Raw genomic sequence first — 14,323 nt, 5'->3', positions numbered from 1 at the left:
ACCACCGAATCCACCACGACCACCGAAGCCACCACCGAAGCCACCGCGGCCTCCAAATCCGCCCGGTCCGGCACCGGCAAAGCGATCCTCACGAACCTCCAAAGACCGACCCTGCCAGTCGTAGCCATTGAACTGTTGGATAGCATTACGGGCATCCTCCGGAGATTCAAAGGCGACAATGCCGGAGCCCTTGGGACGTCCAGTAGCATCGGTATGAACATCGGCACGGACGACGGCGCCTTGCTGAGCTGTAAAGTGTTCTTGGGTCAATCACGGATTCAAATTCCGGACGCAGAATGGGAGTGAAGGTTGGCAAACGAGGTTGTTTGGAGGGAAGCCTCTGTCTTGCACTTACCTGCTTGGCGGAAAAGATCCTTCAGGTCCTGCCAGCCAACATTGAATGGAAGCTAAACGTGCCTAAGTCAATATCTCTGCCGTGCGTGATCTCGCATTATATCCAAGGTACGAGGACGGGGGCAACAAACATTGGACACGTAGAGCTGTCTTCCGCCAGCTCCACCACCGTAACCACCACCACCACCGCCGCCACCACCAAAACCGCCGCGGCCACCGCCGCCGCCGAAATCCCCACGAGAAGGGCCACCGGTGAAACGAGGTTCGGGTTCACGGTCCTGAGACGTGTCAGCATGTGGGAGAGCCCGCTGTGGAGGCATTAAAGGGCTTGACATACCTCGCGAACGTAGACTAGACGACCCATAAGGTTCTGGTTGCTAAGCGTGTTGACCGCATTTTGCGCTTGCTCCCTGGTCGCGTATTCCACAATCCTACTCGACGATCAGTAATGCCTTCCAGGTGGACATAACGGGGCGTCATGCAGAAACATACCCGCATCCCTACAGTATCCCGGACGGCCAGGCCCAGCCCGTCAACCCAAACAGTCCATCAAAACGAACCAACAAGGGGAAATGGAAAAAAAAGCCAGAAACACAAAGGGGAAAAGGAACCAGCCACACTACGCATTGGCGCCCACCTTCGACATTCCATTGGGAAGTAATAAGACGTCGGCAAAGATGACCTCACCAGCTGTACGGCGCGGAAAGATAGTCCCCCTCCAAGTCAGCCACAGATTCCAATCCAACAAAAAGCGCATCACATCTCCGACACAATATGACCCTGCTCACCCTGTCTCATAAAGTCTTTCAAGTGATGCCACTTGACATCGTAGGAAAGGTTTCCCACATAGACCCGACGGTCTTGTTGGGAAGACTCGCGCACTGCTTGCATCATTTGTTCTTTGGCGACAGCGCGGTCCTCAAACGATCTCGGAGGAGGCGGGTAGCTGCTGCGTCCACCGTAACCGGAACCAGAATGTCCTCCAGAGGCGCCTGGTGCAGTACTCATAGGCGAACGGGAACGGCGTTCACTGCGGCGATAATCGTCACGACTCCGAGAGCGACTCCGAGGCGAATAGGAGCGACGGCTACGTCGAGGGCTGCGCGAACGACGACGGGGTGAACGAGACCTCTCGCGCTGTGCGTGGTCAGTATCGTAGTAATCGGCCGGCATCGACACGGATGGGGGGGGAGAAAAGAAGAAAAAAAAGGGAAAAAGAAAGAAAAGGGGATAGGAATAGCTAGAAAAGTATGACGGAGAGTGAATGGAGAACGAGATCTGCGCAGTGGCTTTCCAGGGTTGCAATTGGGTGTTCCGACTCCTTGGGACCGAAGGCAGCCTTCACACCATTGAATTCCGGGAGAGGAGAAGCCCAAGTCAGGTGACGGGGACGGGGACGGGGCGCTTAACAAAGCAATGGAGTAAGAATGGAGGACCCGGAGGACGGGACCCGCGAGACAGGTGGGGAGTTTCCTTCAGACCTGAAGCTAATGCACTGCCACCAGGGTGTCTTTTGTGATGGCTGTTTGGGGAAAAGGAGAACCAAAAAAAAGGGAAAAATAGAAAAAGAAAAGAAACAAAAACACCAGATACAACTGTTTCATGTGAGTTAGGAAACTGGCACCATGAATACCAACGCGGTGATATCTGGAGTCCGAACGTCCACCGTCCAAAATCGGCTGGTATACTTGGAACCCTCTAGCCATGGTCACCTCCCAACTGGTACGGATCGGTTGTGGTTTCTGGGGTGGACCAACTATTGCGCAAAACCAAGAAAATATAACAACACAAGGCAGAGTAAAAAAAAAAGAGAGAGAAAAGGAAGGATCATTTAGAAAATAAAAAGTATGAAGGAGGTATCAAACTGATGCAAGATCGAACGGTGTGGAGGGACAATACTTACTTGATATGGTCGATAAACGTCAGCTGCAGATTATACCTTAAATGTAAGCAACAAATTTGACGATCCTCAGAGCACGAGGAAATAGAAGTAAGAAGACAAAGAAATACCAGTCAGTGATGACGCGGATGGGGGATTTAGAACAGAGGAACAACTTAGGGAGTAGGAGAGAGAAAAGAAGGAAGATGTTGTGAAAGTGTGAGAGAAGAGGTAAAGGAGGGTAACGGCGGGGTGTGAGGGAAGAATAAAAAAAGCAAAGTAGCAGGATAAAAAAAAACAAAAAACAAATAGGGTAACAAGGAAAGCAGTGAATGCGAATGAATGCGCCCGTCCAATTCAGACCACTCTGTCAGACCTTCACTCGGGACGGGGAGGACAGGATGAAAGGAGCATGCGGTATGATTGGCGTTCCCGTGGGAAACCGAAATGCACGCCTTTCTGCCCGGTGGATAGCTTTGGGTAATCAGGTAAGTCAGAAGAGGTTTAGATGGACTGACCCTTCTTGCGATCTCCGAGGAGCCGGCGTAAGGACTGGGATGGGAGGGGGTGGACGATGATGGGTGGAGAGTAAGGCTACTAGTCCAAGGCACGGCATAAGAGGGGAAAGGAACAAAGTCAAAAAAGGGACGGCCGGTTCCTACAGTAGTGGGAAGCCCGGAAGTGAGGTGACCTTTCATGGCTGATGTGGATGTTGCAGCAGCTATCAAAAGGCCAAGATGGGGAGGGGGGAAGAGAGAACCCAGGGTAAGTATGGCAGGTGTCAGTCTTCAGTGGGTATAGGAGGATCAATTGGGTTCTGGAAATCCACTGAAACCCATCATTCTAGATTATAAGACCAACAGAAGGAGTGGGAATGTAAACAATGTGGTAAGGACATTGGGATGGGGGTTGCTGATGTTGATGGGATGTTTTTGATAGTAACCCTGAACGAGAATAATCATCCTGATTAAAAAAAAAAAAGCATATAACCAACAAACGGCCATGGAATCATGCAGAGAAGCAAATGTATAGGAGAGAATTAAAATAAACAAATAATAACAACAAAGACAGCACCAATAAAGAAAGCGAATTAAGTCACCTACCCATGCCGGTTCGTGATGCTGCAATCAAGAGGGGAGAATGGGGGAGGAGAATGAGAGGAGATGTGTTGTTGTGTTGTTTGGAAGGTCTGGACTGTTGTCACTGGAGAATGTCGATGCTGAATGGGCGGATGCTCAACACCCAAACAGGATTCCAGAGCAAATCAGAGGGACGAAGAGAGAGGGGGGGGGGGGAAGGGGATCAAAAGTACTAAAGGGAAAATAGAAAAACAAATTCTAAAAAACAAAAAATCAATAATATCGATTGGAACGAAACGAAAACGGAGAACCTCCGGAAAGTTCAGTCGACACTGTAATATTGGCAGGGGTGATGGTTGCAAGTTGGCCTTTCTTTAATATTCGTACGGTCTGATCTCACTGTCCTCGACCGGTCAACGTTACTTCCACGCGGGGGTGGGCAATAAGAACTGGGGAAAGGGAAGGGGGGAAATAAGACAATGGGAAGTGGAAGAGAGGAGAGGTAGTAGAGAAGCAGAGACAGAGACTTACATTAATTATGCCGACGGGGGAAATGAAAGGAAAGGCGGCAGGGACAAACAATCAAGAGACTCCGTAATCATGCGTTCAATATCGTCCCCATCGCAGATGAGATGAGATGCAGCTTGACTGTCATTCTGATGAAATGAACAATCGATCGCCCATGGATATTATTCAATTCTCGTTTAATTCCTATTTCCCATGCCACTCATCATCCAAGACCGGGATCAAGCTTTGCATACTGGTAGCCATGGCAGTGCAGTAATTATTACTCGAGATTCCATCTGCAAATCAAACCTTTAGCATCCCTATTAGGTTCTCTACTTTTTTTTTGTTTTTATCTCTTTGCGCTTATCCCCGTACATTGTTATATAGATTGAGTATTCATATCAGATGCGATAGGAATTTGATCCCAAATAGGAAATCAGCTATATAACTCGGGATGGAATCCTTTTTGCCTTGGCTTCTCGATCTTAGATAATCACCTGCAGCCTGTCTATACAGCATAGTAGATACCTTGAAATAATTCAACACCATATTAGCCAGGGATAACCCCATGGAGATCGATTCTAGTTCTCAACCAACAGTCAATTACACATGCGGGTATATACATCTAATTGACATGAACTCATATCCTCCAATACACAAGAAGTAAAAGTAACCACCCTCACCTTGAACCGATAAGAACTTGCACATCCTATCAACCCAATAGCCCTCCTCCCCTCCCCCCCCAGAATCAAAAGGAGCAAATACAAAAAGCATTAAACATTCACCCAACCCCGGTACCTCAGAAAGCAACCACAATCGCACATCATCTGACAGTACGAGGTTTAACTCCAGTCAACTTCCAATCTTGGCTCCGCTCAGGCCACCGCTTAAGCCCACCCGAGAAAATCCAACAGAATAAGTTCCGACAACACCCAAACCCTCGATCGCAACCACCAAACATCAAGCACGAACACCCAATAACCATGGCACAACCACACCATTTAACCCGCTACCACGCGGCCCTCCTATCAACTTCTAAACGTCAATTAGCCCGCACCACCCGCACCATCATCCCCCAATGCACTCGCCAATTCCAGCACCAAACCCGACCAGCCCGCCGTCACCCTACTCCAGCATACCTCACATTCTCTCCCCTCTCACGACCAACCAGACGACCCTACCACTCCGAACACCACCCTGACCCCCCACCTCACGAATACACCAACTCCCAAACTACCATCCTTTCCGCTGCTCTCCGCCATGTCCCGACCCACGGCTTCACTCGCGACGCCCTCACCCTCGCGCCCGCGATAGCGGCTTCCTGGATGTCTCGGTGCAATTGCTCCCCCGCGGAGAGTTCGACTTGGTTCTTTTCTGGCTAGCAAGCGTCGAGGATTATTGCGCGCCAGCGTGGACAATGGACTCTTCGAAAAGGATGAGCGGGTGAAGGCCGGACTGAAGTTGTCTGTGGAGGAGAAGACGAAGATCTTGATCATGGAGAGGTTGAGGATGAATACTGAGATAAGACATCAGTGGCAGGATGTATGTGCTCCCGTACTTGTCTCAAATCCTGCTATCTATGCCCGGGGGGGGGGGAATTGAGGCGCAATGATTCTGATTCTGATATTTGTTATCTATTATAGGCTCTGGCGCTTATGTCACTGGCGGGTAATATCCCTCTTTCGCTATCGGAGTTGCATGCGCTTTCGTCGGAAATCTTGACGCTCGCTGGTGATGCTTCGGTTGATGCGTCGTGGTATACGAAGCGGTTGTCTGTTGCGGCGATCTATGCTTCGTCGGAGGTGGTTATGACCCGGGATCAGAGTCCTGGTCTTTCTGAGACGGAGGCGTTCGTGGAGCGGCGTGTTGAGGATAGTTCTGCTATTGGGGAAAAGCTGACCGGATTCAAGCAGTGTTTAGGGTTTGTGGGGTCGACAGCCATAGGACTGGGGAGGAGCTGGGGATTGAAGATTTAATGGATGGCCCTGTATGATTTGTACTATTACTACGTCTGGTCTTGGTGGGTGTGTATATGCTTCTATTATGTGAGTGTCTTAATATACAGTATGTTTATGTTTCCTGGACACGTGTGACCAGTGCTACTGAGAAGGTCTTCTCTCCTGTACTCGTCGCTCAATCCGGTGCATCCACCCCTCTGGCCCGAGCAGCTCGCGGACGGCCTTCCGATTCGGTGCCAGATCCCACCACGGTTCACGGCGCGGACCGCGGTTCTCATTACGCATCCGTTTCCAATGCTGTTTCAAGTCCCGGTCACGCTGGTTGACGATTCCAGTTAACAGCCCGCACGTGCGATGGTTGGGCTCGATGCCAATCACCTCCATCTCCCGTAGGAGAGAAACCACTCCGGGGATGTCGTGGCAGCCGCGCCAGTAGAAGTAGATCAGCTCATTGTAAAGCCCTGTTGAACTACCTAGAACGGCAGAGGCACGGCCATGCGACTTAATCGTGGCTCGGAATTGGCTGATAAGCGGGGAATTGGGGAAGTGCAAGTTGAGAAGACGGAAGGCCACGAGCAGCATCTTGGGATATAGAGCCGTGACGACGGGCTCCACCGGAACCGATTTGGGAACCTCCAGATGAGAGGGCTCCGTAGGGGCATGGGGCGCTTGGTTCTTATCCTGGCCCATATCAAGACCCTGTACTAGACGGACATCCCCGAGGTGCTGCAGCATGGAGAATATCCTTTCTTTGCAAATGTCCCACACCCCCGTATCTTCTTTGCCCTGATCAATGGCTGCCCGGAGGGCGCTCTCAATCTTTCCCGCCTCTTTCTTCACAATCAGCTCAATCGCCTCCTCCATAGATATCTGATTGCTCTCCAGCAGCTCCGAAATATCCTCACTACTGTACTCGGACTTCCGGAGTCTCTCCTGCAACTCCATATTCTGAAGTGTAACCGGGGTATCTGTCTCTGCAGATTGCCCCTCAGCGGAATCTGTCGTCGCACTTTTGCGCTTTTTCTTCTGCTTCATGTCTTTAAGCACCGCCTCGAAAATCTCCGAGATCTGCGCCATTTCATTCTTGTCCTCCTCGCTCAGCTCCGGCTTCTGCGTTTCGGCTGTCGGTGTGTCGTTCTGAACAGCCCCCAGCTGTTCCAGCAGGTCGCTGAACACTTGTTTCTCGCCGCGGGTCATGGTAAGAGGGTTTGGTTTCACGTGGGGAGTCTTTCTCGAGACCGTAGCCGCTCGTTTATGCAGATAGCTGCGTCTTTCCGTGGATTCGTTACCGTGCTCGGTCTGAGGCTGCGAGCCTGCTGGCTTATCTGCGCTGCTGTCATTTTGGGAAGATTCTGTCTGGGACGGGTCGTCGGGGGTATTGGGGCTCGAAGTAGAGTATGTTTGCGAACGACATCGTAGCGGACGAGGGAAAGAACCAGAGAGCGTGCGAGTTTGATAAAGGAACGGAGCGAGTGAATTGCGTGTTGTCACTGCCAGCAACGACCGATGAAGATGTCCACTCATAGCGATCTTATATAGACAAATGCACTGAAAAGCTCTATTATAGCAATGAAAGACCGTTCAGCATGCTTTTCATATAATCTATATAAACGGCTCTGGGGTAAAAAAAAAATAGGCGTCTATTAGTCGAGCAATGCTGTGATGATGAAGCTTTATGTTGACTTTTTGCCTCTGCCGTGGAGATTAACGCAGATCAAAAGCCAATTACCGCTCTTAACCTCCACGTGACAGCGCGATGCCTGCGCGCGTTTCCTGACTTTCTCCGCGCCGGCGAAAAGGTTGCACAGGAACTCATTGTTATAATCGGACGAATCCAGACCAGCGCAAACACTCGCAGTATAGAAATATCTAGCGTCTCGCCATGGGTAACGAAGAGATCTCCGATTTCGAAAAGCAACGGCTTGCGAATATCGCGGAGCGCGATGCGCTTCTCAAGCAGTTATCGCTAAACGCGCAGTCCCTCTTCACGCCGACGTTGCCAAATCGTGCGACGGGGGCCCAGACAAAGGCGAAGAAAAAGCCGGCTCCGAAGAAGATCAAGAAGGAAGAGGAGTCACCTGCGCCGCGGCGCATGTCCTCACGTCTGAGAGGTATTGCGGCAGATAGTGAGGTGGCGAAGCGGAAAGCAGAGGAGCAGCACCAGGCTTATCAGGAGGCAGAGAGGGCCAAGAGAGTGAGGAAGTCGGATCCATTCTCACTGGATGAGATATTCGTTTCGGGCCAGAAGCTTAGTGGGGATGGCTTGCTTGGTGTGGATGTTGTTACGAAAGGCGTCGCGGTGCCTTATCAGCGGACCTTTGGCGATGATGATATCAAGAAGACAACGGATAAGGAATTGAAAGCTGTGAGAAAGGAGATGAGTGAATTGCAGCTGTGGGAGCCTTGGGAACCTGGCCGTATGATATACACTTGCTGCGCATGCGTTGCTTTCGCATGCTAACTGTGGTTTAGGAATCAAGCTCACACCCGAGAGAGTGTATACCATGACATTCCACCCATCGGAGACCAAGCCATTGATCTTTGCTGGAGACAAGATGGGTCACCTCGGTGTCCTGGACGCATCACAGGAAAAGCCGATTTCAGTGAAGCAGGAAGACGACGAAGATGAAGAGGACGATGACCCTGACCCAGTCCTGACGACCCTTAAGCCACATACCCGCACAATAAGTTCCATGGTAATCCACCCTTCCAACCCGACTCGTTTATATACAGCCAGTTACGACAGTTCCATCCGAGAAACCGACCTGGAAAAGACAACATCGGTGGAACGGTACGCCCCTGATTCAACGTCAGACGACGTTCCATTGTCTGGTCTGGACATGGCTGCCGATGACTCTAACACTCTCTATTGGACTACCCTGGAGGGTGAGTTCGGCCGATACGATATACGCACACCCAAGCAAGACTCGGTAGCCGTCTGGAGTCTATCCGAGAAGAAGATAGGCGGATTTTCGCTACTCCCGACGCAGCCGCACTATTTTGCGACGGCTAGTCTGGACCGGACCATGCGACTGTGGGATATCCGGAAGCTATCACGTCGCGAACCTGTTGCTGTGGGAGAGCACCAGAGTCGATTGTCCGTTTCGCATGCGGCGTTCAATAGCGCCGGACAGGTTGCGACATCTTCTTACGATGACAGTCTGAAGCTGTATGACTTTGGTGCCAAGGGAATTGCTTCCTGGAAGCCAGGACATACCCTTTCAGATGAAGAAATGAAACCCGACACGGTGGTACGGCACAACTGTCAAACTGGACGATGGGTTACCATGTATGACCCCTATCCAAAAGTAACGATTATCAGGTGAAAGGGAGGACTAACCCACCATCTTATAGTCTCCGTCCTCAATGGCAAATAAATCCCCAGTCGCATATCCAACGATTCTGCATCGGAAATATGAATCGCTTCGTCGACGTCTACAGTAGTTCGGGTGACCAACTGGCGCAACTCGGAGGCGACGGCATCACTGCCGTACCCGCCGTTGCGGTTTTCCATCGAAGTAAAAATTGGATAGCCGGTGGTACAGCCAGCGGAAAAATATGTTTATGGATGTGAATTGGCTACATCATGAGCGTTGTGTATATGTGTTTACAGGTCTCTGTTGCCTCCCAATAATCTAACCCTATTTTGCTTGGTCGTTCCTTCGTTGCTTCGTTCCACGTCATACTCTGTGGGTTACCGATTGTACAGAAATCAAAGGAGACTATATAAACCATTCATGAATCAAGGACTTCAACCAGCAGGAGTCGTGGTCTATCCGCGCCAATTGGATACTCATTTCGTCTATGCCAAAAATAGAAAGTGAAGGGAAAGACACTATTTACACAAATCGAGACACTGTTTTTTGCAACAGTCTGGTTTAACAAGACCCTTGCCGTTCACAGCAACCCAGGACAGTGATATTTCACATCCAGCGTTACTCGCAGGATCTCTCGCTTCCCACGTCAAAAACAGCAATCAGAGCAGGGTATCAACACCATGACAAATGCTTTCCAAAAATTGGGAGAAGTAGAAGGGAAAACGCGTCAAGTCATGAGCACATGTGTAGGGGAAAAGGAAGAATGTACACCGTAAGATGCAGGGATTTGTTTGCACAGATCCGCCGTGTTATACAAAACCGTTGCCGCCTGCTAAAAAATTTTAAAGGACGATCAGTTCAGCATCCACGGTTGCCTAAACCAAAGCCAAAACGCATTCCAAGGTAAAGAGATGAAGAGGAAGCCTCCCTGGAGAGGAAGATAGAGATCAAAAGGATGAAAAGGTGATAACATGCGACAGCCTTGTCACCTTGTGTCGGCACCGTGAGGTGTAAATTGCGAAAGGGCTATATAGATGGGTTAGCCAGTAAAGGTAGGCCAGGTTGCCCGTCAAAACTCATTTCGGAGTTCTTCTCGAGATTGCTGTTGAGCATGCTCTCGGTCCCTCGCGCGGCGTCTAGATGTAGCCGGAACAAAATCAAAGAATCGGTACTTGCTCGTCGTCTCCCTGGTGATACTAGACCTGCGAGGCTTAGAGGAGTCTGGATATTCAAGAGAATAAGTCGAAGAATTCTTGGAACTACCAGTGCTATCACGTGTGTCTGACCATCGTGGTATCGAGAAAGGCACACGGCTCTGGTCCCATGTAGCCGACGAAGAGCTTGGAGGGGTATCATCATCACCGCCGTCAGCGGCATAATCGGTTGACCGGCGAGGGAGAGAAGGCCGCGAAGCAAAGTAGCCGATTGAGTTTCGGTGACTTCCGGTGATAGATGCAGATCCCGCAATTGCCGTCTCCGTGGCCGGCGTGGTGGGCTTGGAGCTCTCCTCATAGAAAGTGGCCGACCGTTCCATAGAGTCAACGAGTTCTTCCCACTTGACCTCGAGATCTCCACTTGGGCGCTCTGCTTGCTCGGCTTTACTCAAACATTCCTTGGTACGTCGGTCGAGGTGAAGCGCCATGTCATGGAATTTCTTGAGTGCCGGGTCCAGCTCCTCTATCTCGTTAAGCCTCTGGGGTGCGCCTTCAAGCCATATCCGAATCAAGATCGCAAAGCTGCGAGGGTGGTCTATCAAGAAAGGAAGACTAGGGAAACCTTCCCGTGACGTGGGAGGTAAGCGACCAAGGATTTGAATTGGGGTGGCATAGGACGGTGTGACGATTGGAGTTGGTCGGTCGGCGGGTATTGCACAGATTGAATCCACGAACTGTTTGAAATCGGCACGATTGCCTACCAAGAACTTGTTCATAGGCTCCATCCAAGGCTCTTTGCTCCCGAACGTAGTCATGTTGGCCAATCCTTGCAAAGCTTTCGCAATCAGGGTCAAAGTACGTTGGGCTCGAGGGCGAGGGTGATCTACATCTAATGTGTTAGTCATAAAATGGAACGGTTCGAGGCCAGTAAAAGCATACCTTTCAGCAATCCAAACAGCTTTGGGTTGAGGATTGCTGGACAGAAGAACCGCAGAAACAAAAAGCCCGAGACGCTACTATAGGTGACAGTGCGTAGAAAATCGCCGTAACGATCTTCTGCGCATGCCCTGACATGACGAAATATTAGTCGCAGCTCGGAAGGGCATCGAGACGCGGAGTTTGCAATCGATTTCCAAACACTGGTGGTGAGAGAGATGAGATTTCTCCAGTTGCGTTCCAGATCATCCGAACGATGCACACGAGAAGGGTCTACTTCACACTCCGGATCGCTCTCGTCTATATCACGTAGACGCTCTCCGATTGTTTCTTCGAGATACTCCTTTCCTAGTCTACGCATATGGTAGTCCAGCGCCTTCGTTAGAAGGGAGTTGCCTCGGAAAAGAAGATTGGCCTCCACGGTTGCCGTTCGCCCCAAATCCCTTACGAGGACTTCTCTATCCTGGCCAGACTCTCTTGTGTCATTGGAATGGATCCTGGTAGTATATCTAAGCCTGTTCGCGGTCGATTCCTTGTGAACCCCATCAATCTCATCTTCGACCAGGGCCGATATCCACTCAACGGTGGTCCCCGACACCTGAAAGATGTTCAAGAGCGCCTCTGATAGTAATGTAAGTTCCGAAGATAGAATCTGGGCCATGTTGATGGAAAGTCCATTGGTGAAAGAATGGAGAAGCTCCGACATTGGGGTGTATTCATGGGACATAAGAACGACCGTTTCTTCCATCCGAGCTCTCATCAGCATCTCACCTACGGGTTGGTCTCGATCATCAAGGATCGGCCACCACTTCTCGACCTCCACGCCCGGCTCCAGGTCATCCAGTCGAAGTTCTACCCTTCCAAATGTCGCGTCGTGAGAGGACAGCTCAACGTCATCCAACACACGCATAGGGTAGCTATCCTGATTCAAGGCATACGACCCATGCGCGATAAGTGACCAGTCTTTTTGGGACGGATTGGGGTTCTTTACAAGGATCGAAACTTGGGATAAGACAGGCGGGAGGTCATTGAAAGTGAAATCTTCCCGCCAGAAAGGATTTGCCGTGCGGTACTTGACAGCGGTTTTGGCCCGGATCTCTCCGTCTAGCAAGACCTCAGTATAATAATCGTTCACGGCGCCCGTTGGCGTCGAGCTGCTATGAGACCGGGATTGCTTGCGACTTCGAGGGGCCTCCTCCGACTTGCCACGGAATAATTTGGCCTCGGTAACTCTCACAGTGAGCATCCTCTCAATCCGGAACATGTCCGCTATAGAGGCAGCGGAAGCATCGGATCCTGGAGCCTTCGCCGGATTGTCTTCGATTGACGTTTCAGGACCGTATAGTTCTGGAATTGTGAAGGCACGCAAAAGAACGAACCATACCTCAAACAGCACCCGGCTTTCGAGGGCTAGGTACACCGGACGTGTCAGCCCCGATACGGAGTGCGCCGCATACTGCGGATATATGGCAATACAGAATTCGTCTTCCAAAACCGACGAGTTCAACCGTTGGACGGCACACCGGGAGAGCTGAGACAATTGGATGCAGTGCACAAATGTGATGTCAGATTCGGTGAAGAGTTTGAAAACGCCATTCTCCTGCAGCGTGCAGCTGACCCTTTGCCAGGATGACGAGAGCGCACGTTGCTGACGGTACGTTGAAATCCGGCGACCAGACGAAGGTCGAGCACCCGAGGCATTTGGTCTATCCCATAGGAGCATCTTGCCCACTTTGATAATGGCCGCTTCTTTCTGAACCGTGCTTTCAGAGTTTCTCCGACGGTCGGCAAGACGACGGTCACCTATTGCAACCGATTGAGGCTTGGTCATTTTATTCTGGACACCCTTTGGCCTGATTGGCTGCCAGCACAACAACGCAGCGAGCCACGAATCGAATGTCTCGCTCACATGAGGCCTCAACTCCACCCCAAGACCAGAGGTAAATGTAGATACGCTGAGATAATTCGTCCGAAGCTCGGGGTCGACGAGGGAGCGGACCTGGCAGCCGCGAAGGTCTGGGATTAAGGTCTTAGCTAATGCGGGCTCTCCCTTGGCCTGGTATATCAGACTTCCCGTGGCAACGTTGATCGCGCAGTAACCGGACGTCCATGCCGTGGTGTTGGCGGTCCGAAAGGAAAGAATGCCATGCATCCTTCCACATGTGGTCTTCATCAGCTGGAGGATTTTCGCAGAATCGGTACTCGACAAAGGCGACGGAGGAGGGTTGGTAGCGACACTCGCCAGAAAGTTGGAGCCCCCGGAGACTCGGCTGACCCGATGACGTCCGAGGGTTTGGCTGAGATAGGTGGGCGATTGTATTGATGGATACCCGATTGAGCCAGTCGGTTCGTCTGAGTGTCTTGACTGGGGCGTTGCGGCATTGACGGAGCCTAGACGACTCCGGGTTTGAGGTAGAAAGAATTCGGGGAGAGCTCACTGCGCTGGTCTTCCAAAGTGGTGGTTCGCGATCGCGCCCGTTGGCTCTTCGATTCCACTTGAAATTCTTCCTCATCGCCCGCGGGGTGGTAAGATTGAAAATCGCGACGAGTATCTAGATTGGCAGGCCTCGTTCTGGCGGTCACACGAGGCGAAGGGGCTGCGCTTGAAGAAAGATGCTCCGCGTCCGAGAGAGGAGAATGATTCGTGGTCTCCGTGGTGGAGTCCGGCGTTACTGTGCGGATGCCTGTATCCCTAAAGCTCTCGGGGTAGACCATGCCGTGACGGTCCCTCGATGACGATTTTTTGCTTGGACGCCGCTCCACTGGGCGGCTGTAGAAACCCTGGTGTATGGAGTTTCGTTTGGGCCCATTTGAACCTTCGGGCTCCATCTTGTTCCGTCACGCACGATGAAAATCGGACAGTAGCGGCACTCTCGAGAGCGATCGCTACAAAACACGCAGGACGCAGACGGACACACGTACACACATGTACTCATGTAAAATGTTACCTTGCAGATGTCGGCACCCAACGTACGCTGCGCAACCGTCCTCGAATAATGGAGGGTCTGTGTCGTCCAATGGGTCACGAGCTGAACGCATGGAGTCCGGGGAGAGGTCGACAAGTCGAGTCGCACATTCGGTCAAGGCCGGCGCGTTTAGAAATCCAGGCGAAGGACGAGAGCTGAGGGGGACCAAGACC

The 14,323-nt window shown here is 51.3% G+C and overlaps 5 protein-coding genes across 5 annotated transcripts; 2 read left to right on the top strand and 3 right to left on the bottom strand.

The window, feature by feature from the left end:
• On the bottom strand, positions 1 to 1,527 carry ABOM_012155 (RNP domain protein; the record flags this gene model as incomplete). Its single annotated transcript, XM_022539283.1, has 5 exons — positions 1 to 248; positions 356 to 407; positions 486 to 632; positions 692 to 785; positions 1,115 to 1,527. Coding segments are annotated over 5 exons (954 nt in total), but the record flags the coding sequence as incomplete, so codon positions are not given.
• A 3,275-nt stretch (positions 1,528 to 4,802) lies between these two features.
• Positions 4,803 to 5,795, top strand: ABOM_012154 (uncharacterized protein; the record flags this gene model as incomplete). Its single annotated transcript, XM_022539282.1, has 3 exons — positions 4,803 to 5,152; positions 5,202 to 5,361; positions 5,463 to 5,795. 3 exons carry the CDS (start codon positions 4,803 to 4,805, stop codon positions 5,793 to 5,795), a joined length of 843 nt encoding a protein of 280 aa, XP_022382958.1.
• Positions 5,796 to 5,918: 123 nt separating this feature from the next.
• Positions 5,919 to 7,301, bottom strand: ABOM_012153 (uncharacterized protein; the record flags this gene model as incomplete). Its single annotated transcript, XM_022539281.1, has 1 exon — positions 5,919 to 7,301. The coding sequence occupies one exon, from the start codon at positions 7,299 to 7,301 to the stop codon at positions 5,919 to 5,921; it is 1,383 nt and encodes a 460-aa protein (XP_022382961.1).
• Positions 7,302 to 7,659: 358 nt separating this feature from the next.
• Positions 7,660 to 9,351, top strand: ABOM_012152 (WD domain protein; the record flags this gene model as incomplete). The annotated part of the gene is made up of 3 exons (XM_022539280.1): positions 7,660 to 8,194; positions 8,250 to 9,066; positions 9,132 to 9,351. 3 exons carry the CDS (start codon positions 7,660 to 7,662, stop codon positions 9,349 to 9,351), a joined length of 1,572 nt encoding a protein of 523 aa, XP_022382960.1.
• Positions 9,352 to 10,163: 812 nt separating this feature from the next.
• On the bottom strand, positions 10,164 to 14,013 carry ABOM_012151 (GTPase-activating protein BUD2; the record flags this gene model as incomplete). The annotated part of the gene is made up of 3 exons (XM_022539279.1): positions 10,164 to 11,131; positions 11,188 to 13,575; positions 13,623 to 14,013. 3 exons carry the CDS (start codon positions 14,011 to 14,013, stop codon positions 10,164 to 10,166), a joined length of 3,747 nt encoding a protein of 1,248 aa, XP_022382962.1.
• Positions 14,014 to 14,323: the final 310 nt, after the last annotated feature.

The sequence above is a fragment of the Aspergillus bombycis genome, assembly GCF_001792695.1.
Source record: "Aspergillus bombycis strain NRRL26010 chromosome Unknown contig00235, whole genome shotgun sequence".
Lineage (NCBI taxonomy): Eukaryota > Fungi > Ascomycota > Eurotiomycetes > Eurotiales > Aspergillaceae > Aspergillus > Aspergillus bombycis.
This window is presented reverse-complemented; position numbering and strand designations above follow the sequence as displayed.